The 25,465-nt window shown below is 50.6% G+C and overlaps 8 protein-coding genes across 8 annotated transcripts; 3 read left to right on the forward strand and 5 right to left on the reverse strand.

Moving 5' to 3' along the window:
- Positions 1-828: 828 nt before the first annotated feature.
- rna14 (cleavage polyadenylation factor subunit RNA14) lies at positions 829-4,588 on the reverse strand. Its single transcript, XM_071038375.1, has 5 exons — positions 3,526-4,588; positions 3,044-3,475; positions 1,991-2,987; positions 1,216-1,938; positions 829-1,142 (listed from the first exon to the last, which is right to left on the reverse strand). The coding sequence occupies exons 1-5, from the start codon at positions 4,384-4,386 to the stop codon at positions 1,126-1,128; spliced, it is 3,030 nt and encodes a 1,009-aa protein (XP_070905155.1). The 5' UTR covers positions 4,387-4,588; the 3' UTR covers positions 829-1,125.
- A 348-nt stretch (positions 4,589-4,936) lies between these two features.
- On the forward strand, positions 4,937-5,930 carry asf1 (nucleosome assembly factor ASF1; the record flags this gene model as incomplete). Its single annotated transcript, XM_071044140.1, has 4 exons — positions 4,937-5,045; positions 5,096-5,135; positions 5,182-5,490; positions 5,552-5,930. 4 exons carry the CDS (start codon positions 4,937-4,939, stop codon positions 5,928-5,930), a joined length of 837 nt encoding a protein of 278 aa, XP_070905156.1.
- Positions 5,931-6,843: 913 nt separating this feature from the next.
- On the reverse strand, positions 6,844-10,377 carry BJX68DRAFT_225349 (putative SNARE-dependent exocytosis protein (Sro7)). Its single transcript, XM_071038376.1, has 7 exons — positions 10,186-10,377; positions 9,769-10,108; positions 8,139-9,716; positions 7,532-8,087; positions 7,359-7,480; positions 7,016-7,297; positions 6,844-6,943 (listed from the first exon to the last, which is right to left on the reverse strand). The coding sequence occupies exons 1-7, from the start codon at positions 10,270-10,272 to the stop codon at positions 6,918-6,920; spliced, it is 2,991 nt and encodes a 996-aa protein (XP_070905157.1). The 5' UTR covers positions 10,273-10,377; the 3' UTR covers positions 6,844-6,917.
- Positions 10,378-10,705: 328 nt separating this feature from the next.
- Positions 10,706-12,035, reverse strand: BJX68DRAFT_86064 (uncharacterized protein). Its single transcript, XM_071049890.1, has 2 exons — positions 10,962-12,035; positions 10,706-10,904 (listed from the first exon to the last, which is right to left on the reverse strand). The coding sequence occupies exons 1-2, from the start codon at positions 11,882-11,884 to the stop codon at positions 10,778-10,780; spliced, it is 1,050 nt and encodes a 349-aa protein (XP_070905158.1). The 5' UTR covers positions 11,885-12,035; the 3' UTR covers positions 10,706-10,777.
- A 635-nt stretch (positions 12,036-12,670) lies between these two features.
- BJX68DRAFT_86320 (THUMP domain-containing protein) lies at positions 12,671-14,190 on the reverse strand. Its single transcript, XM_071049893.1, has 5 exons — positions 13,971-14,190; positions 13,742-13,879; positions 13,514-13,667; positions 13,043-13,461; positions 12,671-12,963 (listed from the first exon to the last, which is right to left on the reverse strand). Exons 1-5 carry the CDS (start codon positions 14,034-14,036, stop codon positions 12,862-12,864), a joined length of 879 nt encoding a protein of 292 aa, XP_070905159.1. The 5' UTR covers positions 14,037-14,190; the 3' UTR covers positions 12,671-12,861.
- A 25-nt stretch (positions 14,191-14,215) lies between these two features.
- BJX68DRAFT_275661 (alpha-keto acid decarboxylase family protein) lies at positions 14,216-16,579 on the forward strand (the record flags this gene model as incomplete). Its single annotated transcript, XM_071047888.1, has 5 exons — positions 14,216-14,759; positions 14,823-14,903; positions 14,960-16,187; positions 16,236-16,443; positions 16,496-16,579. Exons 1-5 carry the CDS (start codon positions 14,654-14,656, stop codon positions 16,577-16,579), a joined length of 1,707 nt encoding a protein of 568 aa, XP_070905160.1. The 5' UTR covers positions 14,216-14,653.
- Positions 16,580-17,188: 609 nt separating this feature from the next.
- Positions 17,189-22,677, forward strand: bck1 (putative MAP kinase kinase kinase (Bck1)). Its single transcript, XM_071049891.1, has 3 exons — positions 17,189-20,358; positions 20,421-22,254; positions 22,313-22,677. The coding sequence occupies exons 1-3, from the start codon at positions 17,649-17,651 to the stop codon at positions 22,434-22,436; spliced, it is 4,668 nt and encodes a 1,555-aa protein (XP_070905161.1). The 5' UTR covers positions 17,189-17,648; the 3' UTR covers positions 22,437-22,677.
- A 1-nt stretch (position 22,678) lies between these two features.
- Positions 22,679-25,458, reverse strand: BJX68DRAFT_86294 (Golgi transport complex subunit COG3). The gene is made up of 4 exons (XM_071049892.1): positions 25,121-25,458; positions 24,726-25,065; positions 23,649-24,671; positions 22,679-23,596 (listed from the first exon to the last, which is right to left on the reverse strand). The coding sequence occupies exons 1-4, from the start codon at positions 25,327-25,329 to the stop codon at positions 22,823-22,825; spliced, it is 2,346 nt and encodes a 781-aa protein (XP_070905162.1). The 5' UTR covers positions 25,330-25,458; the 3' UTR covers positions 22,679-22,822.
- Positions 25,459-25,465: the final 7 nt, after the last annotated feature.

Raw genomic sequence — 25,465 nt, forward strand, 5'->3', positions numbered from 1 at the left:
CAGGAGGATGCTGGATTAGGGCAGTTCGGCATGAACCCAAATCTGTGACCGTGGTACCCTCACCCCTCCTCCAACAAAGTTGGCTGTTTCCATGGACATGTCTCAGATCAAAGCTACGTTTTAAGATCCGATAGCGCTGGTTAACATTCATTCCGAGTTAACTTCTTCCCCAGACTCGTGCGGAAAGCTTGCTGTCTAGATAGAGTTCGCGGTACGCGAGAGAGGTAGCTCTCACCCAGCACAAGAGCTATGATAAAAAGCTCACTGATAATTACGCAGCGACCTTCCCGCAGCATTTGGGAATGCTGTTGACCGTAGAAACTCTCAGAGCGTTGGAAGGCGACGCCCGTCGCTGTCAGACGGCTTTTTCGACTACGATGGCGGCATCTGCAAGAACACCTCCGGAACAGTCATTTGTCCGCTTATAATGACGAAGGTTGGGAGAATGCCGAAGTCTACGAAGTGCATGATACAAGCATGAGCTTTTGATACTCCGTTTGCTCTGGCGATACCTCCAGTTAACTAGAGTTCTCCGCGTTCGGTGAGAAGAAGCCCTCGAGGACAGATCCTGCGTACCCCCCAGCCGTCGAGCTTTCTGTCTAGACCTAGACGCCTGAAGGGTTCTGAGAAGGCTCCTGACAACGAAGAAAACAAGACATCGGATCAACACCCATGAGACAACAAGAACCTGCAACGCGGAAGAGAAACAGCCGATGATATATGCGCTGAGCTGGAAAGCCAAACTGCCCGAGAATATTACTGCAAAAGTAGGAGATACCTTGCCCTGTCCGCATCAACGAAGGCCTACGGATCGAGCGAAGAGAGAGAGCCAGAAAGACTTGGTTATTCAGTTCGGCATCTACTGATATCATCCTTTTGGCATCCCACGGTTCCATCTCTGTACAAGTCATAGCTTATATAGTCAAAGCCAAAAAAACTCCACCGGCAACATATCTTGCAGAGCAGCAGCATGAAAACACACAAAACGCCGAGCCATCCGTCAAATGCAACCTCCGATGCCTGATGATTGCATATGCTAAACCACGCCAGGCAAGTAGTATTCGGTTAGATCATCACGAAAATACGGATACTCAGGTCACAAAACATGATTCTTGAGATACTATATCACGAACGGTAATTTCCTATGAAGGCCTCATTAGCCGAGATTCCTGAGGTGCCGGGATGCCAAAAGTGGCGGAGAGTGAGGAGACGTACCAGAGAAGGGCTGCCCGCCTACAGTCGACTGCCCTGTTCCCAAGCCACGAGCAGATTGCGGCAAAGGAATCTGCGAGATGGATCCCGGCATGTCTAGCCGGCGGATAAGATCGACCATCTTCTCCGCGGAGAATCGCCCAGCGTTATATGTCGACGCGGAGGGGATGACACTGAGAAGGTAGACGATGTCGCGGGGCAAGGGTGCAGGTGAGCCGTGGGAACGGTACTGAGACCCTGTTGGTGCCTGAAGTGCCGCCTGTGGTCGCTTTTGCTGATCTAATTGTCGTCTTTGTGTGGTCTTGAGTGGTGACTCGCCACGGACGAATTTGCGGGGTCGCGATAGATCGTCATCGAAATCCTCCAGGGGTCTCTTGGGCGAGTGTGTAACAGAGGGTTCTTGATACCTAGAAGTAGGAGTGCCATGGCGAGACATGACTGGCTCTCCAGGGTATCCAGTCTTCGGCCTTGTCTGAGAAGGAGAAATGATCGGCCGGAACGTTGTAGGGTCGAAGGAAGGGGTTGAAAAACGGTGCGAGAACTGCTCCAATGTCGGATCATCAGGGAACAGTTCGCGCATGCGATTTTCGAGGTTGATCACTTGGACCAAGTCGCCATATCTCGACTCGTATTCGTGAAGGAAAGCGAATATGGGTTTCGTCTTCTGCACATTATCAGGAGTTGAGGCGAGCTTCCTCACCGTCATCTCAAATACAGCACGGGCATCTGTAAAATGGTTGGTTAGCTGAATAGTCGCCAAAGTTTGACAAGAGCTTACTAATGACGTCGTTTATGTCTATCAGATGCTTCAGATACTCAAGGGCAAAGTTCTCGTCCTCAGGAAACAGTTTTGCACCTCGCTCGAAAATCTTTGTGGCAGCCGGATCCTTGTAGCAATGGTATTCGATGAGGGCGCTTGCGATATAGACGTCACTGGTAATGCGACCCCGTTTACGAGCATCTGCGAACACCTGCCGTGAACCTTGCAACTCTCCGGGCTTGCCTTTGCCTTGGATACGGCGCATCGCGCGCATGAGCGCAATCCAGGCAAATGAGATCGTTTTGGATAGGATTCCAATCTGGATCGAGTGTGCATTTCGGACCGCTTCAATCTGGGAGTTCTTGACCGATTCTTTTGCTTTGGTGTCACTCTGATCATCGTCGTCTTCGGTTCCGCCTTGTTTCTCATTATTAGAGTTTGCGAAGGTTTCTTCCAGGCGGGCGACATCTTGAGCCTCTCGGGTTCGAGCTTTCGTGATCAACTCATACAGCGCGTCCAGCAACTTGTCGTATGGCTCCCTGACTTTGGCGCCTCGCTTAGCAGAATCTTGTTCCGACTCTGAAGTAATTTCCAGTCTATCGGCCCGCTTGAAGGCAAGTAGGCAGCTTTCTGGGTTAGCCTCAGCGCCATTCTTCAGAAACTCAGTCCCCTCTGCCTCCATGTCATTGAGGAAGCAGAATTCAGCTGCTTCAAACCAAATTTCAGGTAGAAACCTGAGCGCCATGAGGGCTTGCTTGTAAACATAGACGACGCGGGTTTTATACGCAACCAGGTCTTCATCTTTGAGGACGAGAGGATCTCCTTTCTCCCAGGTGAGCCAGCGTTTCCAGATTTCTGCTTGTTGCAGAAACTCGGTGTCACCTTCAGAGCCCGGGACAGGAGGAAGCCTGGGAAATGTTGTTCGATTGAGGTCTCGAGTGATATTCTGTATTTCGACATATGAGCTGCGAGCGGTCATATACGCTGGCGACTGTTCTTGGAGAAACTTCCGCCCCTGTGTGCCCAAAAAGTCAGCTACAGTCCACAAAATAATGGAAAGAGTTTACTTACGGTGAGTTTGTTCAAACCCATCTCGAACTGGTCATATTCCTTCCAGAGTGTGTTTAGGGCCTGCATTGGAACACATATGGCTCTTTGGTAGGCCTTTCGAAGCAGGTCCATTTTTTGCTGGTCCTGCCAGCCAGAACCTCCCGCTGTCCCTGGTCCAGACCGAATGAACTGAATGTAGTCTGTCCAGATAGACCCAGAGTCTTTGTCCATTCCAATATGTTTGATAGCCAAATCGTATGCCGACGAGATTATACGTCGTGCCTGCCCAGTGGTGTCTGTGGTTAACGGATTACGCCGCCGGACGTAGTCCAAGTATACTGTCCAGAGCTGGACTGCTGGAATGGTGAGAAGCGTCCTATTGAAAATCTGCTCCAGGCGAAATAGCTCATTGAGCTCAGATTCCATAGTCGCGTAGGCCACCCACACCTCAGCCTAGGATCATCAGTATCTTGGTTTGCACAGGGAGAATAGAAATAACCCACAGAAAATGGAAACACCTTCAAGAACCTCTCGTACACGTCTCGAGCACTATCAATCCTGTTGCGACCTCTGTGCTCATTAATCAACTCGAGCCAGGCAGGGATGTCACCTCGGGGATCTTCTTGGATTCTGTCTTCCAGTATCCCAACTCGATCATGTGGCAGGCGACCCTTGGTTGTAGAGGGAGACTCCGGCATAGGAGTGGTTGTAGCGCTCTCTCGATTGATTTCGGGCTGCAAAGATGTACGTGAGTTGTACAGGTTGTGGCCTAAGCCATCATTTTTAGAAGCGACAGTAACAGAAGAAAGAGAACTATTAGGAACATTCTTCGTGCTGGCAGAGTCCTGCACAGCTTCAACCGATGATACATCAGGGGTATAAGTAGCTTCATTTGCATTTCCTGGAATGGGTTGCGAAGGTATAGTATTCAAGTCCTCGACACCTAGTACAGCTGGTGGCTCATAATCCGCATCCCCCGTGTCATCCTCATCCTCATCCTCAACCACAAACCCTCCGATAGTTCTGGTTTTCGGCTGAACAGAGACACCAGTCGGAGCTTGGGACCCAGACTGTGAAGGTGTCTCGGAGGGGTGACCACTGCCAGCCGGCTGACTAGGGTCTGTATCTTGCGGAAGGGAAGTTTGGGGGGTTGGATCTGGAGCAGGGGTATCTGACGAAACATTTTCGCTTGGCTTGGAATCTTCCGAGGGGGCAGGATACTGCTCTTGAAGTGTGCTGGAAGGATCATAGTCATCGGAATCTGAGGCCTCTGTGTTCTGGTTTTCAGCGCCGTTATAGTTATCCGAACCAGCATTCATTGCCTGAGCCTTGAAAAAGGCATTCTCGGCATCATCTTCGGCCATGGGATCCGGCGTGGTGTTGATGGTCAACTAAAAATACAAAACGGGGTTTAACCTGTCATCTGCAGTCAGCGGGTCTGCACTTTCAACGAAACTTATCTTCATATCGTTTGCAAAAGGAAGGATCGTACAGCGAAATTGAGATAGAAGGTAGTCAAGCGAAAATGCGAACAAAAATCTGCTGGGCTGCGGCACCATTGATTTGTCCACCGATGCACGAGCAGTTGACGGCAGAAGCTGCAGCTTGATCAATCTCACGTGACAGGGCGGTGAGGACCTGGGCGCGAAGATTATGCGCGGTGGGCCCCACGCGGCGGCGCGTCGTCGATCCCTGGGCTCTTTCTGAGGGTTGGTTGTTTAATTCCTCTGCCAGCTGCGTCCATCCCCTCGCCGGAGATCTTCCCCAGTTCCCTCTCCCTTAAATACTGCATTCAGCGCTTCGGTCTTTCGATTTGATCGTTCTATCCTACACATCTCCTGACCCGCACTTTCAATCCCTTCATTTCACCGTCCACTGCAGATACCCCCCGAGTACCGCCACATTTATATCGCCATGTCGGTTGTTTCTCTTCTCGGGGTCAAAATCCTCAACAACCCTGCCCAATTTCTCTCTTCTTATCAGTTTGAAATCACTTTTGAATGTCTTGAGCAGCTTCAGAAGGGTGGGTTATTATATTCTTGTTCGCGAACCGTCTCCGCTGACAGATTCTAGATTTGGAATGGAAGCTCACCTACGTTGGATCCGCGACATCGTAAGTGACTCGAACCATGCGATAGTGTTTGCGCTAACAATTCTAGGTCTGAGTACGATCAAGAGCTCGATTCCCTCCTCGTCGGACCTATCCCCGTCGGCGTCAACAAGTTCATCTTCGAAGCAGACCCACCAGACCTTAGACGCATCCCTACGTCGGAAATTCTAGGCGTGACTGTCATACTTCTCACCTGTAGTTACGATGGTAGAGAGTTTGTCCGCGTCGGCTACTACGTGAACAATGAGTACGACTCGGAGGAGCTCACTGCCGACCCTCCTGCCAAACCCATCATTGAGCGGATCCGCCGTAATATCCTCGCTGAAAAGCCCAGAGTGACCAGATTTGCAATCAAATGGTGAGCGCCGCCATCTACTTCTGACCAGGTCTACAGCTGCTGATCGCTTGTCATCGCACAGGGACTCCGAGGAATCTGCCCCGGCCGAGTACCCACCAGAGCAACCCGAGGCGGACGTTTTGGAGGACGACAGTAACGCTTACGGTGCCGAGGAAGTGGAGCTCGAGAATGCCCTCGTAAGGGAACTTGAAGAGGCAGAGAAGGAAGAACCGGCGAAAGGTGAAGATCACGAGATGGAGGGCACAGATAACCACGAAGAGCTCTCCGATGCTGAAAGTGAGGATATCGAAGACGAGAGTGACGATGACGACGATGACATTGACGAGGAAGACGGCGGTGATGCTGACGAGGACGTTGAAATGGGCGACGACACCGAACCTAAAGACGACAACACCAACCCTGCCGCGCACCACCCCCAACAGCAAGTCATGGTTCACTGAATGGACACATACGTGTTTGGATCTGGCGCTGCTGGCTCTCTTCGCTCAATTTTTTCAGTCGCATGATTTTATGATTAGTTTCCACGTTTTTACGATTCCTCTATATATGACCGGCCATTGCAGCCTCGTTGTCGAGTTTTCACGCAGTCTTATGATAATAGAGCAAGCACAAATCAAGAACTAAATCCCGCACTGTCTGACCTGCCAAAGACTATCGACACAAGGGTTACTGAAATAACTAGAATGTCAAAGTATCACTAGGACAACCGGTTACCTCCGCTATCCCTCGCCGTTGCCCCGTCGAGCGACACAGGGATACTCCACCAGAGGCGATCAGTCTGCCCTAAGTGAGGGTCGAATGATACTACAGTGCGACAGCCAATGTTATGGCACTTCGGACGTTCAACAAAGTCCCAAGCGATGCTGTCCATGGGTCGGTAGCCTGTCGGGAGTGGGTATCGTCATTATTCCAGTCAAATAGCCTGTTTCTCGAAACAGGAGGTGAATTGCTCGGTTCCTCTCGGGGTGTGAAGCTATATTCCCAGTCACCGCTTCTTTCAACCGCATGAGTGGGGACTGTCTGAATTCATCCTGACGCATCCTGCACCTCAGACTTTTTTGGTGCGGTCGACTCATTTTGCCCAAGCTCTAGAGGGCCGACTTGACTACTGGACTATATCAAGACATTGCCCCCGCCATGTCCAGGTGGAAGATGTCGGTCTCCTTCTCGGCTGTGAAGTGTACTCTGACTATTGTCTCGATCCTTAAGGCGGAAGAACTTTGGTTCGAATTTGGAACCTGTGTTCGTCCAGCTCATTCGTTCTGTTGTTGCCATTCCGAAGTTTTTCTATGGGGGAAAGAAGGAAGAAATCGAAAAGTGGTCTTGGAGGATGGTAGTCTATAATTTGGACCGCACACCGAGCATTTCGCCCTGGAGGAGAAATCTGTTTATGCTTAACTAACATCTATCTGCTGAAACCAAATCGCTCAGAAACCGAACTTTGCTCCTAGAGCTATGATTTATTAGCACACTGCCAAGACGCGACTGAACCTGGAAATGTTCAGGACTTCTGCGGGATACTTACCACCTAGCACAGCTTTCTTCTTCTGATTCTGGACGTATTTGTTTACATCGCGGGCCCAGCCGCTGCTCGTTTCTTCCAATCTGTCCATATTATCACTAGCGAATCCAAGTCTCTCGGTGCGCTCTTGCATTTGGCGCGACATGTATGCTAGATATCCCTCTTCGTTGCTGTCCTGTCGCGCTGGCGGTGTTCGGCCTTCCCTGGCGGCTTTTCGACGTTCTTGCTCGTCCAGGCGCATTTGCTCTAGCATGCGCTTTGATGGCGGCCGGTCAGGTCCCCCAACTGTGGAGAGTTTGTTAGTTCATGGATGGTTCATGGTAAGCGAGGAGAGCAGGGTACGAACTCAAGACATCCATATCGGCGGTTGAGATGTACTGGGTGCCAGAGATCCATTGCATATTGGTGATAGTAGGTCGCGGGGGAATGATCAATTGCGGATTGTATAGCTGGTCTTCCGAGGGTTGTCTGTAGATGCGATTAGTCGCCAGATGAGGTTATGCTAAACCGCCGACTTACAGCTCAATACCGGCACCCCAGACCTGGAAAAACCCCATCTCAGACGGACTAGTCCAGACCATGACGGTTCCGTCAGAAGAGACAGCAGACAAGGAAAGGCGACTCATATCAGCTCTGTGGCTGATTTTGCTGCAACCAATCTCTTTCAAACCAGGAATCGAGAACGCCCGAGCGTTACCATCCCCAAAAAGCCCAACGAGACTACAGCCTCTGCCCTGGACGTTGACAACTGCGGCGGCGTCGCATAGGTAATCATCCCAGGAGCGCTGCGCACCCTTGGATGTGGCAGGCTTGAAGATTCTGCAGCCGGTGATGGTTACAGCAACGACTGCACCATGAACCTTGGCACCATTCCTTAGCCCTCCAAATGCTTCCCCTGTGGCTAACGCTAGGTTGCCATTGTCCGCATTTATAGGCGTAATGCTGATTACTTTATCATCCAATGCTACTGCGCCAACAAAGGTAGCCGTGTACGCTCCGGAACTCCCTGGTAGTATCTTGAAGGTGGCCAAGTTGCCTCTGTTTGTCCCCACGAAGCAGCAAATACTGGAATAATCTTGGATAATATTAGTATCGCAAACCCCTATAGCCATTATGTGATGCTTACCTTCGCCCTCTAAAGTCACTATACCAAACTCAATAGTCGTGGGCACCTCCGACGGGGCGTCACTGTGACTGCGAGACTTAAGAAAACTGCTCCGCTTGTTCTGTTTTGCTACCTCGGATAGATTCGCTGTGTGAATGATGGCTGGCCCTCGCAAATCAATGATTGCGATACTGCCGGCTTCAAATCCCACGGCAACAAATCCTACTGGACTGTGTTTCAAGGCAGTCACGGGTCCTTGCTGCATGTCCAGCAAGGTTAGTGGTAGGAGACCTTGCTTCAGACCCGGATCAGTTCTGTGTGTGATATTCGTCAACTCGCCTGGACCATTGTTCGGCCCAGCAGGTTCCTCGTGCCCTAATCTCTGATTGTTGCCCCATCGAAAGATCACGACCTCGCCGGTTCTAAGCCCAACCGATAGTTCGCCACTCGAACCTCCAAAGGACATTTCTGTGACTTCGATGTTGTTGACACGGCCGAGTGCGCGAGCCAGGTCAACCTGGATGGTCTCTGAGTTCTCAATCTCATCATTATGTCCAACGTCCCAAAGACGGACGGTGCCGTCCGCATGTGCCGCGGTGACAATATTCCGATTTTCCATTCTTTTGAGCGATTTCTTTGCTTCAGCGCCACCTAGAATGAATTTTGGCCCTTGAGATCTCCGCTCCTTAAGCCCCAGCCAAGCACCCCGGTCCACCGGTGTTAGAGTGGTTTTGGTCACGTATGGATGGACCAGGATAAGCGAGGCCGGAAGCATATTGGTGGGTGGAATCGGATGTCCGCTTGGGAAACTCAGTGTAATCAGTTCGCCCGATGTTAGAAGGACAATAACCGCTATAGGGTCATGGGCGCCTGCGTAATAGGGACTATTGCGAGGAATGACGCAGAAACTGACAACCTCCGCACCAGGCGGAATTGGAAGCTCTGCATGACGCTTCGGTTTCTCCAGATAAGCTGAAATCACTGCCCAGGACGATGTCTGATAGTTAGGTGTCGGCCCAAGGTCCATGAAAATAAGATTCCTGTTTGGCTCATCCTTTGCTTTGCCACCAGCAATTAGAAGACCGCTGTCGTCCCCATTCGCCTTTACACACCATGCAATATCCGCAATGGGCTCCTTTGGCCCCGCTGGGGAGTCAGATGCAGCAGGTACCGGAAGGACTCCCGGTTGGTCGATATTGGGAGTGAATATGGATCTGGCCAGTAATTTGCGGCCATCCTTTGAGTCCCAGAAGACAAGACTGTTGTCATCGTGAATGGTAAGTACGAATATTCCATTTGGGTGCCATAGTGCTCTGGTCAATCTTGGTTTGCGTAGATCACGAGACGGCACAGCACCATTACCTCCCAGAGCGGCAGGTGGTACCTCATACTCGAAGTATTTCTGAGCCAGATTCTGTTTGAATGAAAACACGACCGCTCCATCAGGGTACCCAATCAGAACTTTACCTATATCGCGAGGCGAGAAAGCCAGGCTGACGACAGGGCAGAATCGTGACCGTGGATTGCGCTCAGCCCATAAGTTGGGTATCCTGAACGGCGTCAAGGCTTCGCGATCGAGATCATATGCTAGTATTTCGCCTGTATAATCATTTAGTCGAGGCTTCAGTCAATAAAAAGGGAAATGACATGCCATTCTGCAGGCCAATAAATGCATAATCCAAGCTAGGATCTGTGAGCAACGCGCTTGCATGGCTCGGGGGCGCGTGAGAGCTAAGTAATTGCTTTGTCTCGAGAGAGAAGATGCTTATCTCGCTCTTCGAATCAACGCTGACAAGCTTGTCGGCGCAGAACTGAAGGAACTTTGCAGACGCCTTACGCGGCAAAGCGAAGGTGATCAATACACGCCCCTGGCCAAACACATAGATTTGGCCATGGCCGAACTGGGACTCGCTGGTTCCTACTGCAAGAAGCGACTGGACTGGATCATATGCGAGGACACTGATCTGCGAGTTTATGCCACACCTCGCGAGCTATACAACGGGGGAGGTTGTTAGTGAAGAGTTTAGAAGACAAGAAAAAGCTGGTGCCTGAGCGGGCCAAGACATACATCATCAATATCGAACAGTTCCGGCGCCAAAGTCCCAGAAAAGTCCTTCTGGATGCCGGCTTGCTTTCCCCTCAGGAAATGGGCCATTTCCTGCGGCTAGAAGCTGTAAGACTGTGGGCGTGGTAAAATGGCAGAGTATGTGCAGGAGAGAAAGGTTGAAAGATGGTCCAGTCAAACTTGAGTTCCCAAGAATGTTGAGCTGCGGAGCGGAACCCCACACTGAAGACGGTCGCTGACGGCATAGCTGGGTGGCTGGCTCTGCTCGCCCCGCCCTTGGCCGTTGTTGGATAGGATCTTCAGTTACAAGGTACCAAAGTATGATCTATACTCCGTAGGGCAGTGGTATTGAGTGCGGAGGGTTTGGAGAGGGCAATATATTTTTCATCGCAGACAAAAAAGTATTTTACTTCTATCTAACGATCGCTTCTCAGTATGCAAGAGCCCATTGAGCGCCAGATCTATCAGGCAGCAATACATTCTATCAAAGACAATCCCAGACGCCGATGCTGAGCACAAGGAAACCCGACGAACCGAACTCGAACAAAAAACCCTTACTTTCCAAGGCAGCGACCGGTATTGTGTGGTAATGCAATCAGACCACTGACATCTTCGCCAGCGTCGCCATCAGCTGTCTTCTCACATCGATTTCAGCGACCGTGTCGCTATTCTTTCGGTAGTATTGAAGGACAATACTGTGCACGGAGCGGTAGCAGGAGTACCTAGACAGCAGATTAAGGGTTAGGATTTCACGTGCATGCATGCGCGGGCATACGTACAGAAGCTGCCTAATCCGACCCGACTGAGATTTTGTAAAAGCTGACCCAAACGCGTCCAGCATAGGGGCTGATGGATTCTCAAATATCTTCGCCATGTAGACGTCCCCCCAAACCGCGGTGCCAAATCCAGATACCCCGCTTAGCCGTTTGCTCTCCGGGTCCACGAACACATGCGATGGATGCCCGAAATCAATCACCACAAGACGCGGCACTAGGATCTCGTCTAAGACTGGCGATAACCGGCTGACCTGATACCTAATCTCGCTGTAGGGAAGATTGATGAAGACATCTTCCGAGTCTCGAAGTATTCCCTCAAAAAGATTGAGAAAGGCTTCTCGCCATGATTGTTTACCCGCAGCGCTAGCCACTTGCGCAAGGCTTCCAAACGAGTTGGACATGTGCTGTGAGATACGCTTCCCCAAGAGCCCCAGGCTTCTGTCGATGGCTTTTCGTTCTTGAGAGCTGAGTTGGCGCTCCATGTTTTCGAGGGTTGAGCCTGCAATATGATGACGTATGAGAAAGGACGGTCCAAGTAGTTCCCCTAATGGATCATAATGAAGCAGCATTGGGATGGATGGAGTGGGAGTCTGGTTCAGAAGCGAGAGAGCCCGTGCTTCTGTGTCAAGCAAGATATGCTCACGTCGAAGAAGCGGTGTCGTGGGTTTTGGCGAGCATTTCCACAGTAAATGAGTCTCATTTGACAATCGAACCAAGAAGAGTGAATGAAGATGGCCCGCCAACGGATAGACTCCGCTAACATGGATAGGGAGTAGAAAGTGTTGCTGGAGAACGGAAACGAGCCTCTCAGATACCTGAGACCCTATATCAGGAGAAGCCGAGAGGGGAGGGGTCATGATGGAACGGCGCGGGCGTGTCTTGGGATAATGCAATGACAACGTTGTCGCTAAATACTCATGCTCCATAGTTGAGGGTGTGACCAGTGCTCCGTAAAGGTCATCAAAAGCAATCAGCTCATTGCCAACGAGGCTACGAGCATTGCAAAAGGCGTCGAGATCATGAGTCGAAGATAAATTAAACTCATAAAGCCGAACAACATAAACATTATTCTCTCAGGTACGATGACGACTCTCGGCCAGTCTCCGTCGCTACTAAGCGAAAGACACCGTTCTGCGTAGTCGAGTCTGACGCAAGGCCATAAGCCAGCTTAGCCAAGGGCTCGAACAGGGAGAAGCACTGAGGATCTTCATGCTGTTGCAACAACACGATGGAACGAGGATTGGTAAGAAAGTCGTGGCCTTTTTCAGAACGGGCTTGCTCATCAATTGATGAAATCCAGGAAAGCATCACAAGTTCGCCTATGCATCCCAGTCTGAGAAAGGTGCGACATGAAGGAACGGATTGGCCCAATCAGAAGGGGTCCTTGCCGAAGTCAGAAAGCGGTTCGTATGGAGCCGACGTCCTAACGCCAGGCTCCCGTGTTCTGTGGAGTCCCGCACCGCCACTTTGCAAGAGCTTTCGGCGTCCTCTGACATTATTCATTAATATGATTCGAAGTTAGCGCTCAATGCACAGGCGTAGACAGAGGGTTCCCACAGAATTCTCATGGGTTTCAGCTCAAGGTGTCATCCCCGGCTTGCCCTTCCATTATTAAGGTTCCGACACCGGTAATGATGAATCGATGATCGCCCATAAACGGAATAAACTGGCCCTATTTGGAATACTAGAAGCACAGGCCCTTATCGCATTCGGGACATCCTCCGGAGGGGCGTACAAAGTAAGAAGCGGCTGGCGACAACCGAGCACGGTTTAGTGATCGTCTGAGGGCTCTGGGCTTAGTCTTGGAAAGAAATTCTAGAAACCGAGGCCAAGCTGAGTAGGGTTTAGCGAGCATGGCTGGGGTTGAGTTTATCCTGCAACACATAGTTCGTATTATGGGGTTCTAGGATTCTTGTGCCTTCGAAACTGGGTTGTAAAGCTCAGCGAGGTTATACCGCTTTAGCTTGTCATAATCGCTTCCAACAACACTCATACCAACCACGTTCTGCATCATGACGGTCAGCAACATCCATTTTGAGGAATATCCTAATGAGGACTTGATCGGCTAGATCCAGGGGTCGTACCTGAACCACATCGACGAGAATAACCAAATCATAGTTCTTCAAGTCAACCGGATGCTCGGGTCCCACAACATCCGCGACAGTTTTGATAATCGTATCTCGGTTGAATTTCTTGTTGCCTCTCACCGAAGGGCGGATCGCATACTGGATTAAAGAGGGGCTGTTAGTCGAGATAAAGCGCTGATGTGATAACTCACTACTACCGACCTTCATTGGTGGACCCCCGGAGTGAAAATGCGGCTTGAGAATCTCTCGCGCGAATTCTTCCAAATCAACACTGAGAGTCTTGCGAATAGAGCGGGCCGGCGTCAGTCGCTGGATGTAGCGGCTGCGCTTCTTGTCTGGGTTGGCATGGGCATCAAGGCAAATTCGGTGCACCAGCTGCTCGGGGTCGATAGATTTATCGAATCGCACGAACGACACTAATTCCATTAGCACTGAAAGCCCATCCTGGTTGTCTAGATATTTACGGACAACAGGGAAGGTCGAACTTGACCGTCTGGAACAAAGACGACTTCTTTGTGCTCGGATTCAAGCCCTCAATCTCTTTTTGAATTTGAGTTTCGATGTCGTCCTCATCGGAGTTGGGATCGGCCTCATCCGCGCTGTCACCAGCTTTTTCGACATTCTGAATATGGATTAGGACGGATGTGCCCGGGTTTCCCACCTATGGGACAAGTATTTCGACCATAGGGCACTTACTTGGGTGAGAAAATCAACCACTTCTGCGGCGCACTTGGATTCTCTTCCCATCTCGCATGTTACGAAAACTCCCCAGTCCCCCGCCTCGATGTTGGACCGCGGGGCCTGAGCTTGGGCTTTGTGCCATTTCCCACCTCCCTGCAAGACATTTAGAAACACACCATAGAAAAAAAAAAATGGACCAGGGCCTCGGAAACCCGATCACAAGGAAAGAGACGAGTGGACAAACCTTTCTCTTCTTGTGTGTGTGGTTGGAGGGGCCTTCGGGCATCTTTCTCTTCCCACTGTCAGCCATTCAGCGGATGAATACAATTGCGACAGATACTTGTGCCAGCCAGAGCTGATTTGGACCAAGTTCACAATATTAACTAAGAACCGTTTGTCTCAACAAGGTGGTGTTCCCCAGAAATCCTTGACGATCATAGTGGTGACTTGACTGGTGAACCAGTGACTGTGGCTGGGGCGGATGAATTATTCCAGTCTGGGCTTAGCGGCAACCGGCAGCCGTTGGTAGCTCCCCGTCCCAACAGCCGCCGGGCTTCCAAGACTTGCGCTATCCGTTGATTGTCGATGCTTGATACTGCGGGATTTTCAGGGTAGTGCCATGTGGCTTTCTTGTTCTAGACGCTCGTGGGCAGCTTATCATGCCACCCTATACAAAGGGCTTAATAAGCCTTACTGTGCGCATTCCCGTCAGAAGATAAGGACATGGCGCGACTTTACCCGGCCTGAGCGCATGACATCACGTTGTGTCCATGACGTACGACTGGAAAGGTCTCTTGCTGCGCTCAAGGGCCTTATAACCTCTCCTCTGCGCGCCTGATTTATCAAGGATACTTCTCTCATCCTACCTCCACGCACAGGCTTTTGTTTCTGTATCTCACCCTTTACTAAACGCATTTGACCACTGACATGGCCGACATCGCTACGAGAGAGCTTCGCCAACCTATAGACGTTGCCGAATACCTTTTCCGTCGGCTACACGAGGTCGGGATCCGTTCGGTGCACGGCGTACCTGGTGAGTCTGTTACGGGGAGAATTGACTTTGTTCGCGCGGTTTGCTAATGTCATACTCGTCTAGGTGACTATAACCTTTCGGCCCTGGATTATCTGCCGAAGTGCGGACTCAACTGGGTAGGAAACTGCAATGAGCTCAATGCAGGTATGGCGGGTCGGCTGGGTCTACACACGTTAAAGTTCGCTAATGCTTGGTGCAAGGATACGCTGCCGACGGATACGCTAGAGTAAACGGAATAGCTGCTCTAATCACCACCTTTGGTGTTGGTGAACTCTCAGCCATCAATGCCGTTGCAGGCGCCTACTCGGAATTCGTTCCAATTGTCCATATTGTTGGTCAGCCACATACAAGATCGCAAAAGGATGGGATGTTGTTGCATCACACTCTAGGCAATGGGGACTATAATGCATTTGCGAACATGAGCGCGGCAATCTCTGCGACTATGGCTCGTCTAAACGAAACATATGAGATTGCGACTCTCATTGACAACGCCATTCGCGAATGCTGGATTCGCAGTCGACCCGTTTATATCGCGCTTCCCACAGATGTGATTACGAGGAAGATTGAGGGAGAAAGGCTCAAGACCCCCATTGACTTATCGCTGCCCCCCAATGATCCCGAGAAGGAAGACTATGTGGTTGACGTCGTGCTCAAGTATTTGCACGCGGCAGAGAGGCCGGTGATTTTGGTTGATGCGTGCGCAATCCGCCATCGAGTGCTTGATGAAGTTCATGATTTGGTGGAGGCCTCTGGGCTACCTACATTTGTAGCCCCGATGGGCAAGGGGGCCGTCAATGAAACCCACAAATGCTATGGTGGCGTTTATGCTGGAACCGGATCTAACCCCGGTGTGCGTGAACAAGTCGAGTCTTCTGATCTCATCCTCAGCATTGGCGCTATTAAATCCGATTTCAACACGGCTGGATTTTCGTATCGGACTGGACAGCTGAATACCATCGATTTCCACAGCACCTACGTTCGCGTGAGATATTCAGAGTATCCCGACATCAACATGAAGGGAGTTCTACGCAAGGTCATTCAAAAGATGGGCGCCCTCAAAACCAACCCAGCTCCACATATTTCAAACACACTCCCCGATCAGGAACAGGGCTCAACCGAGCAAAGAATAACACATGCCTGGTTGTGGCCAACGGTTGGGCAGTGGCTGCAGGAGAATGATATTGTCATCACCGAAACCGGAACTGCGAACTTTGGAATCTGGGATACTCGCTTCCCATCCGGGGTTACAGCCATCAGTCAAGTACTCTGGGGAAGTATTGGCTATTCAGTCGGCGCTTGCCAAGGCGCGGCCCTGGCAGCCAAAGAACAAGGGAATCGCCGGACGGTGCTGTGGGTGGGTGATGGCAGTCTGCAGCTTACTTTGCAGGAAATCAGCACCATGATTAGGAATAACCTCAACCCTATCATGTACGTTTGTCATACCCTGTAAGACTCGAAAATGCTAACATGGAGAAGTTTCGTCATCTGCAACGAGGGGTATACCATCGAACGATTTATCCACGGATGGGACGAGAGTTACAACGATATCCAACCCTGGGATAACAAGGGCATTCCTGTTGTATTTGGGGCAAAGGACAAATATAAGGGGTACAAGGTGACGACGCGGGACGAGCTCACGAAACTTTTCGCCGATAATGATTTCTGCTCGGCTCCATATTTGCAGGTATGTCACGCTCATGCAATCTATTGCATTATTTGGTGCTAATCATTCCAAGTTGGTTGAGGTTCATATGCCTCGCGAAGACGCTCCCGCTGCCCTCAGGATCACAGCTGAAGCAGCGGCGTCCAGAAATAAATAGGCATCACGTTTCTGAATCTCTCCTCAGTCATAATACTTTTTGCGGATTATGACCCATAACCTTCTAATCATGATAAGGTTCTTTTGACTGAATTGAGTTTGCGAAGAGGCGAAATCTTAACTTTTCCTAATCTTAACTTGTCTTCCTTCAAAGTATCCCCCAAAGTATCCCATATTATCATTGTAGCAAAACTTACACCTATCTACTCCGTAGGTAGCCTCGGCAAAATGGATGACGCTGTATGGCTGCAATCTGGAAAAGGATTTGCTGGTGGAGACGACGGCAGCCTTATCGCAAATCACGTGGATTCAAAAGTGTCAATACTGTCAAGACTCTAGGCGCTAAGGCCGCCAACGCGTAAAGCTCCCCAAACGTTGGGCTGGATCTCAACAGGCTTCACGAATCATCCCAAGTGACATCCTTCGATCTTTGCTCGGCAAGTCATCGATCGAGGGCTGCGCCAAATGCCGGATGACCTGTCATAATATACCTCAAGCGCTTGGACTCTGGTATGTCTGCTTGCCCTTGTGCCTCGCGCCCCCCTCCGCAGCTTGTGTTTTAGGCGCTTACCGCCACGAATGATCGGAATTCTGACCTCTCGCAAGAAATCCGTCCTACCGAGCGATATATCTTCGTTGTCTTCTCTCCAGCCGTAGGGCGCTTCGTATCTACTTTAGAATCGCGTGCCTGCCGGCCTTGACCATCTCCGAGTTTCTCGAGCTTCACCCCGAATCTGATGTCGATGAAGCGGCTTTTCCCAGGAAGTTGTCGCCGACAAGCCGCTCACATATGACCCAAACATCATTGCGAAGCTGTGCAGTGTGCTTTCAACCATCTCCTGTCCACTGTCTGTCCCCTCCGCATATCCATCCATCGATTGCGTATAACGAAGAGCGAACGAATGTGAAAAACCCAAGGCGATGAATATATTATATGTGGAGTTGAAGCCGAGACCCCATTGCCGTTGGTCTTCAGATATAACCTGATCACCGACGGAGCCTTGGTATACTGGCTTTCCCCAGCACCTCAGCTATTGCAGTATCCTCTCCGGCATTGATGGTACTGCAAAATGGATGGGAGACAACAGCCGTACGTACCGGCTCCCCCTCCATCAGGGCCGCAACCTTCCCAGGCACATATGATACCTTTACCACCACCTCCTCCCCCTCGATACCCCCCAGCCCAAGCACAGAATGTTATGCCGCCGCCGCCGCCTGGGCCACCTCCAGGAAGTGCGTATGGGGCCTCAAAACTGACCAATCCCCAAATTCAATCGCAAAATACTATCGGTTGGTCTAGCTGGGCTGGACGCGGAGTTCCCCAGTACCTTCCGCCTCCCCCGCCCCCTCCCATGACACACGCAAACCAACCATCCTTCACTCGACCCCCAGCCCTGCAGAACAACAATGGTACATCGGCTACTTATGTGCCGCAACCTGGCACGTTTGGTCCTGGCGTTGGGATACCCCCCTTTGACCTACACCCACTTGCTTCGTATGATGCGCCAGGAACCATGATCGCCAACGACAGACATCGACCTCCGCCCAACCCATCTTACGCACCTAGTGGCCCCAGTATGTCTACCTATCACATAGACGGGACCATACCACCAACCCCATCAACTCGTATTGCACCTTCCTCCCACGACAATAGCCAGGATATACATCCTTCCCAGCTACCCACAGCGCCTCTCTCGAAGCCCAACCAATCTAGCGATCTGACCAAATCCTCGAGTCATCGACATAACAACAGCAACACCACTGTCGGGGGTATGTCAACCAGTGAGGCGGCAATACAATGGCCTTTGGACCGGGTTCTCATCTGGCTAGCGAGGAATGGATTCTCCAATGAGTGGCAGGAGACATTCAAGAGTCTAGAAATCGAAGGAGCTGATTTTCTTGAATTGGGCCACGGGCAAAATGGCCGGCCTAACCTTGGCAAGTTGCATAACGTGGTCTATCCTCAACTCGCCAAAGAATGCGAAGCGAGCGGAGCAACCTTCGATTTGGCGCGTGAAAGAGAGGAAGGGAAACGCATGCGGAAACTTATTCGACTGATTCATGATGATGCTGGCCATGATACGGGGGCTCCAGTCTCAAAGCAACACCATGAATATGACGATGCGCCGAACAGTGCGCCCGATGAACCCGAGTTCTCTCCCCACGTCACTCATGCACCAGCATCTCCAAGTCTTAACGCGGCGAATCTGACCAACAGCCCGAATTTCAAGGCGCCGAAGCTTCCTTACAACAACAGCAAGCAGCGCTCATTCACAACGCCAGGTACCATGAATCATGATGGGGAGTTTGGCATGAATGAGAGTAGCACCATATTACCGCGATCGGAATTCTCTCGCATGGCGCTAGGCAATATCGGAAGCGACTATCAACGGAAGAGCCCTTCCATGTCCAGTGATATCGGAATGTTCGCAATTCCACCACATCGACCGTACGAAGACAGTCCTAAGAGTGGAAGTCCAGCTACGCAACATGCTACTTTGTACCCATTAGCTGCATCATCTTCAAGCGACCTGAACGCCAAATTTGGACATTCCCGGGTCAATAGTGGAGAGCGCCGATACTACGAAACAGTCAAGGATGGCACGCGCCCCTCGCCGCAAGAGTTCTCAAATCGTCAGATGAGTGGAGAGGCTGCTTTTCCGTATCCCAAGGATCACCGCATGGGATTTTTGAATTTTTTCAAAAAGAAAACAGCAAAAAATGGCGACCCAAATAACCATTCCCCCGAGGATACGTTTCCCGAATCTCCAATATACTCTAAACACCACTTTAACAACAGTGACATGTCGGTAAACGAACGTCCACTTTCAGCCTCGTTATCCGATCACGAGCGGCTGATGATGCGGACAAAGCCAGCACAAAAAGGGAAAAGGTTCATATTTGTCACATTGGATGCCTGGAACTATCGACTGGTTGACACTACTGAAATTGACTCTGTGGAGACGCTCCGTGTTTCCATATGCCAGAATCTTGGAATCCATGACTGGCCTGATGCACAGATATTCTTGACTGAACCTGGGCAAACAGAGCATGACGAGCCATTGAATGATACTTTCCTAGCTCTTTGCCAGCGGACGAAATCCGACTCAATTGGCTCTCTGAAACTGTTCGTGAGAGGTCCACACGCACGCCCCGGAGTAAATGCTTCCCCCAATGTTGCGGGTCTTGGAGTTTCTATCCTAGAAAAGCCTGCACTTTCGCCGACTTCTGCTACTGTGCCCCGTAAGCCGCTTGATGGAGAAGCTCTTAGCAGGATTTCACCCCTTAACCCAACCAAACCTACCTCACCTCAACAGCTAAAGCCACCAGCTGGTAAGCTTCCTTTCCGCGACACCCAGGAATCATCTCCGGTAGACGAAGGCGCCGAGAGAGCTCGTCAAGACGAACTTAAGCGCGAACAAGACCGAAAACAGCAAAAGCCCTACCGTACACCACCAGCACCTTTACCCAGACCAGACGCATATAGCGAGACGGGCTACCGCCGCAAGGAAGTGATTAACTTTGACAAACCTCGCATTTCCCCATACGAGGATAAAAAAGCCGATGTTCTCGTGCCTTTGCGCAAACCACCATCGGCGCCCCAGGAGTCTAATACGCTTACAAAAGTCAACTCATTGAGGAGGAAAGATGGTGAGCGTCCGCGCCTCTACAGGAATAATCAGCCCCCGGGGATTAAGGAAATGATAGCGGATATGGGAATGAAGGCCGCCTATATTGCAAAGCCTCTATCACCCAGTTCAGTCAACGCTACTACACCAGGTAAGATGCTGAGCCTGATATTCACTTTTTTGTTCCATCTACCAGTAGCTGACATACACTAGATGATTCTCATAGCACCTTCGATTCGGCTGTAGACCAGAGCAGTCAGAGTACACCATCACTGACAACGGCCAGCGACTCTCCTAAACATACTACAGCTTCCTCCGATCTATCCAGGTCCACAAGTCATCATAGAAAGTCTTTCGGGCCCGAATTCGAATTTGAGGAGACGGAAGTATCTTTTCAACGATCACCAGCCCTTGGTGAGGATTCTGACAATGATTCGGACGAGGGCCTGTTCGCGATTCCATTGGCGAACAGCAAGACGCCCGTCAAAGACAAAGGCATGCTTCCTGGATCTCCTGAGGACACAATAAGGCCGCGAAAACCGTCTCTTACAGTAAACACGGACGCAAAGCCACGAGCAGGACTGTCTGTCAGTTTCAAATCCCCAAGTGCTATCCGTGAAACGTTTGCAGGCTCTAGCGGCGACGCAGGCAACTCAGCCGCCTCTTATTCTGATATGACCGCCTCCCCGGAGGAGGAGAAGGCACCACTCAGAAGGGATTCTTTTGCACGAGATGATGTTTGGGCTAGTCGACCACCTGTCGAAGGAGTCATTGATAATCTAGACGACTTCTTCCCTTACATTGATCTAGACGCGCCTTATCTAGACGGTCAGGGGACCTCGCCGCCCTCCTCGCCTGCCAACCGGGTGGCAGCTGAAAACGAGCTCAGCCGTAAAGACAAACCGGAGAATTCCTACTACAGCACTCAGCCCCTTCCGAACTCGAGCGACCATATACTTGGCTCTGCGGAGTCGACTATAAAGCCCCCACAAGATCATGGAATTGTCGCACGTCGAAACGTCACCCGCTCCGGTGGTGGACTGACCAGAATGAAATCAATCCGAGAGGTTGCAAAAGGCGCCAATCAAGCGAGCAGACAACGAAGTGTTGCCGCTTCTACCGGGCACAGGAGGACCGGAGATGTCCACCGACGCAAGAGCACGAAAATGTTTGGTGCAAAGATTATGCAGATTAGTCCAAAACCCGGCAGTCGACTTAGCCAACTTGACCCGATCCCGCAGAACAGTGTATCTTCGAGCTCCAAACCCCAGAGGCAGCCTACATTTCGCATTATTCGAGGTCAGCTTATTGGCAAAGGCACATATGGTAGGGTCTACCTAGGAATGAATGCCGACAATGGCGAGGTTCTTGCTGTCAAACAAGTGGAAATCAACTCGCGAATCGCTGGACAAGACAAAGACCGTATCAAGGAAATGGTGTCTGCTTTGGACCAGGAGATTGATACGATGCAACACTTGGAGCACCCCAATATCGTGCAGTACCTTGGGTGTGAACGCGGGGAACTGTCAATATCAATCTACCTCGAATATATCTCTGGTGGTTCTATTGGTAGCTGTCTTCGAAAGCATGGCAAGTTCGAGGAGAGTGTCGTCAAATCTCTCACAAGGCAATGCCTTGAGGGCTTGTCTTACTTGCACGACCAGGGTATCCTTCACCGTGATCTAAAGGCAGACAATATTCTACTGGACCTCGATGGAACCTGCAAAATCTCTGACTTTGGCATCTCCAAGAAGACTGATAACATCTACGGAAACGACTCGTCGAATTCCATGCAGGGATCCGTGTTCTGGATGGCACCAGAGGTCATTCAATCCCAGGGACAAGGCTACAGCGCAAAAGTCGACATTTGGTCTCTAGGATGCGTGGTACTTGAAATGTTTGCTGGTCGCCGGCCGTGGAGCAAAGAAGAAGCAATCGGTGCCATCTATAAACTAGGAAGTCTCAGTCAGGCACCCCCCATTCCCGAAGATGTGTCCATGAATGTCAGCCCTGCTGCGCTGGCCTTCATGTGGGACTGCTTCACGGTGTAAGTGGCCATTACCCGCCCCCTCAAAACGACAGCGAAGCTAATTCTCCATCAACAGGGATACATTCGAGCGCCCGACGGCAGAGACGCTTCTTACCCACCCCTTCTGCGAACCCGATCCGAAATACAACTTCCTCGACACGGAACTGTATGCCAAGATCCGGCATGTACTTGGCAGTTAGATAAAGTGCACTATGAAGGACTTTGGTTGTATATATGTCTGTTCAAGTTATAATCTAGCAGCTTTCTTGATGATACGACTCATACCCAACTTTGTCAAAGTTGTTTTGCGGAGTGCTCTATATATGGAAAACTTTTTTCGGGTTGCTGCTTGTGGCCATGTTTATGCCGATACTGCATTCCTAAGTAGCGGGATTTACATATTATTCCGAAGCAATCACAGCGTACATTGTACATTCATGGTTTCAATTATGTACATCTTTTGGCCAGCTACTTCGGTGGAAACGACGCAACACAATGAACAGTATGAATCAGCCAGAGCAGGAAGTCATGTCTTCCACATGTACATACATCTAGAGCCTTGGTTTATCTACAGGTTAAGCGATCTTTACCGACTGCTCACACTCTGGCTCCTAGCTTCATCGTCGTCGTCCCCCTGCGTTGCAACACCAACACGGAATACCCCCTCGCACCATTCTGCAAAGGTATCGATATCCCACACGGCATCCTCGCGGCCCTTGCCCTTCTTACTGATTGGGTTTCCTCTACTCCTTTCAGAAGATGTATATTTATCGAAGAACTCCTCGTATATCTGGATGACGCGGTCCTGCACCGCACCAACAAGCGTTTCTTTCATACGCATGTCGTCAAGGTACTCGCCCAAGATCTTGCGGAGGTTGGGCACTTCGTTCTCTATGTTCCGACAGGTAGGGTATATGAGTTCTCCACGTTGTAGATTGCGCTTATCGACAAACTTTGACGGGAGTGACGCGGTCATTCTGGTCGCGAAGAGGTTGATAAGGTCGTTGATCACGGTTCGGAGTCGGCCGTCTAGCTCTACTTTGGCGTCAAGCATGTTTTCTACGACGCGCGGGAGAAGACCATGGCCGACTAATTTCATAAGGTTGCGTGGGTTGAAGAGACCGCCTCGTTCGCGGAGTTCCCAGAATGTGCTTGTGACGCCGGAGAAGTCAAAGGATACTTCTGGAGCAACGTACTCGATGTCGAAGGCGACTATTTGTTGCTTAAGTAAGAGGAGATGGCTCATCAGGAATAATTGTCCGTCGGTGCTCGATTTGCTAGAGATAGACGAGCTGGCGTGGTGGAGGGAGGCCGTAGTCTGATGGACGATTTGATGGGCGAGGTCATCAAACACTGTGGACTAGAGGTAATGTTAGTCTTTACCGAGTATTGAATTGGAACGTCAACTGTACATTTACAAGGCGGTATATTCGACTGAGAAGCCAGACGGCTTTGCGTAGTGTTGGGTACCAGGCAGCAGGTGCATTTTGAGATTCAAAATCCCATTTCGAGTCGTGTTCTATTGTATCCGTCCCGTCTTCCGCTGTCTTTGTTGATTTTGAGTGGTTGATGATCGCATCGCCATGAGAGACTTTTCTTCCGGAGATCTGCTTATCAGAAATGGAGATGGAGAGCTGTTTATTGCGTGCCGGATAGTCCAGGTCTTCAGGACGGGGCCTAAAGCGTTCAATCTCGTCACGGAGGAAAGCTTGCGCACGGAAGACAAGACGGGTTTGCACATCCTCAAGAGCGGGTTGGATCAACGCTGAAAAGTCAAGTTGATTGGCATCCGGATATTCCGTTTCTTCTTCTTGGTCAAATAAGTAGCGCGTTTGAAGTAGCGTACATAGCTGGCACAGTTTGACAATCTTGTCTTCGTGAATGATTCTGGGTCTCAAGTGATCGTAGAGCGGCTCACAGATGGTTTCAAGAAAATCATATAAGCCGCCTTGGCCATGGAACCATTCGCTCCATAGATCAAATTCATCCAAGCAGACACCCCGGACGTAGCTAATGCTGGCACGTGCAAAAGCGACTAGGTCTTTCGAGGTACTCGGTGCCTGCGCGATCTCGCCCAGTCTTTTGTGGACCAATGGTGTTATGAGTTTACCGCGTATTGTCGCATAATTAGTATGGAGCTCATTAAGAAGGCTTTGGTACTCCGCTTCTGTACCCTGATCAGGGTCCAACGGTGGGACCGCCCTCTTTTGGATCTCAAGACCGATCTGCTTCAAATCTGGAGCGCCAACTCTGAATCTCGCATACAGCAGTGCAGACAGCGCGGCATCGTTGAGTTGCCGGTCTGCAACTTTCTTCGCGACGCTCGAATATACATCACGTAGGGAAGAAACAAAGTGGCCTCGAATGAGGGTGAGAGCTCGTGTTAGAAGTAGTCGGTATCTCGACCGATACACATCCGCCTCTTTTTGTTCAGGCTATAAATCATATATTAGTCGATGAACCGCAAGTCCCAAAGAGCTAGCACTGACATGCATTTCCATGTAGTCCAAGCATTCGTCAAGTCGCCTCAGCATATCTGAAAAGTCCTGACCCCGCACAGTGTTTCCGGCGCCCGGGGCGTTTAACCGTCTCGAAGCAGGATCCAGAAACTCATAGAATTGAAGATTGTATTCAATATCCGCGACCAAGTCCGTATCACGTTTTTGAGCCGAGAGGAGTCCTTCGCACTGTCGCTGGAACGTGGACGTCTGGGAATCAACCGCCTTGAAGTCTTCGGAAAGCTTGGACAGCAAAGAGAGCGTAGACGAAGTATCGGAAAGTAACGTATCAAGATGCGATTTGGATATTTGGAGTTCGTCGAGACAGGCCCTGCGGGCAGAAGTGAATTAGCTCTGCGATACACAGCAAGTTGCGGGAGATGTACTGATACTCATCGTAACTGGACTCGAGCAGAGTAGCCTCTAAATCATTGTACCACTCATTGAACCCGAGCTCAGTCTGGATATCTGCGATTGGGTCCGCATCATCAGAAACGGTATCCAGTTTCTCAATCTGCTTCGGCCTGAGCTCGAGGGGCATCCCCGAGGGCGCGGTTTGCCGGCGACTTCGCTGGGTTGCAGCTTGTTGAGACATTATGCTGAATCTGTAGTTGTAATAAATAACTGGAAATAAAACATCACCGCGCTCTACACGGCATAGCTCCACAAGATAGGTATCTTGACCCTTCGTCAGTCAAGTGTTCAATTGTATTGTTTGTTGGCCTCTCTCC

The sequence above is a fragment of the Aspergillus pseudodeflectus genome (assembly GCF_044049435.1).
Source record: "Aspergillus pseudodeflectus strain CBS 756.74 chromosome Unknown BJX68scaffold_2, whole genome shotgun sequence".
Classification (NCBI taxonomy): Eukaryota; Fungi; Ascomycota; class Eurotiomycetes; order Eurotiales; family Aspergillaceae; genus Aspergillus; species Aspergillus pseudodeflectus.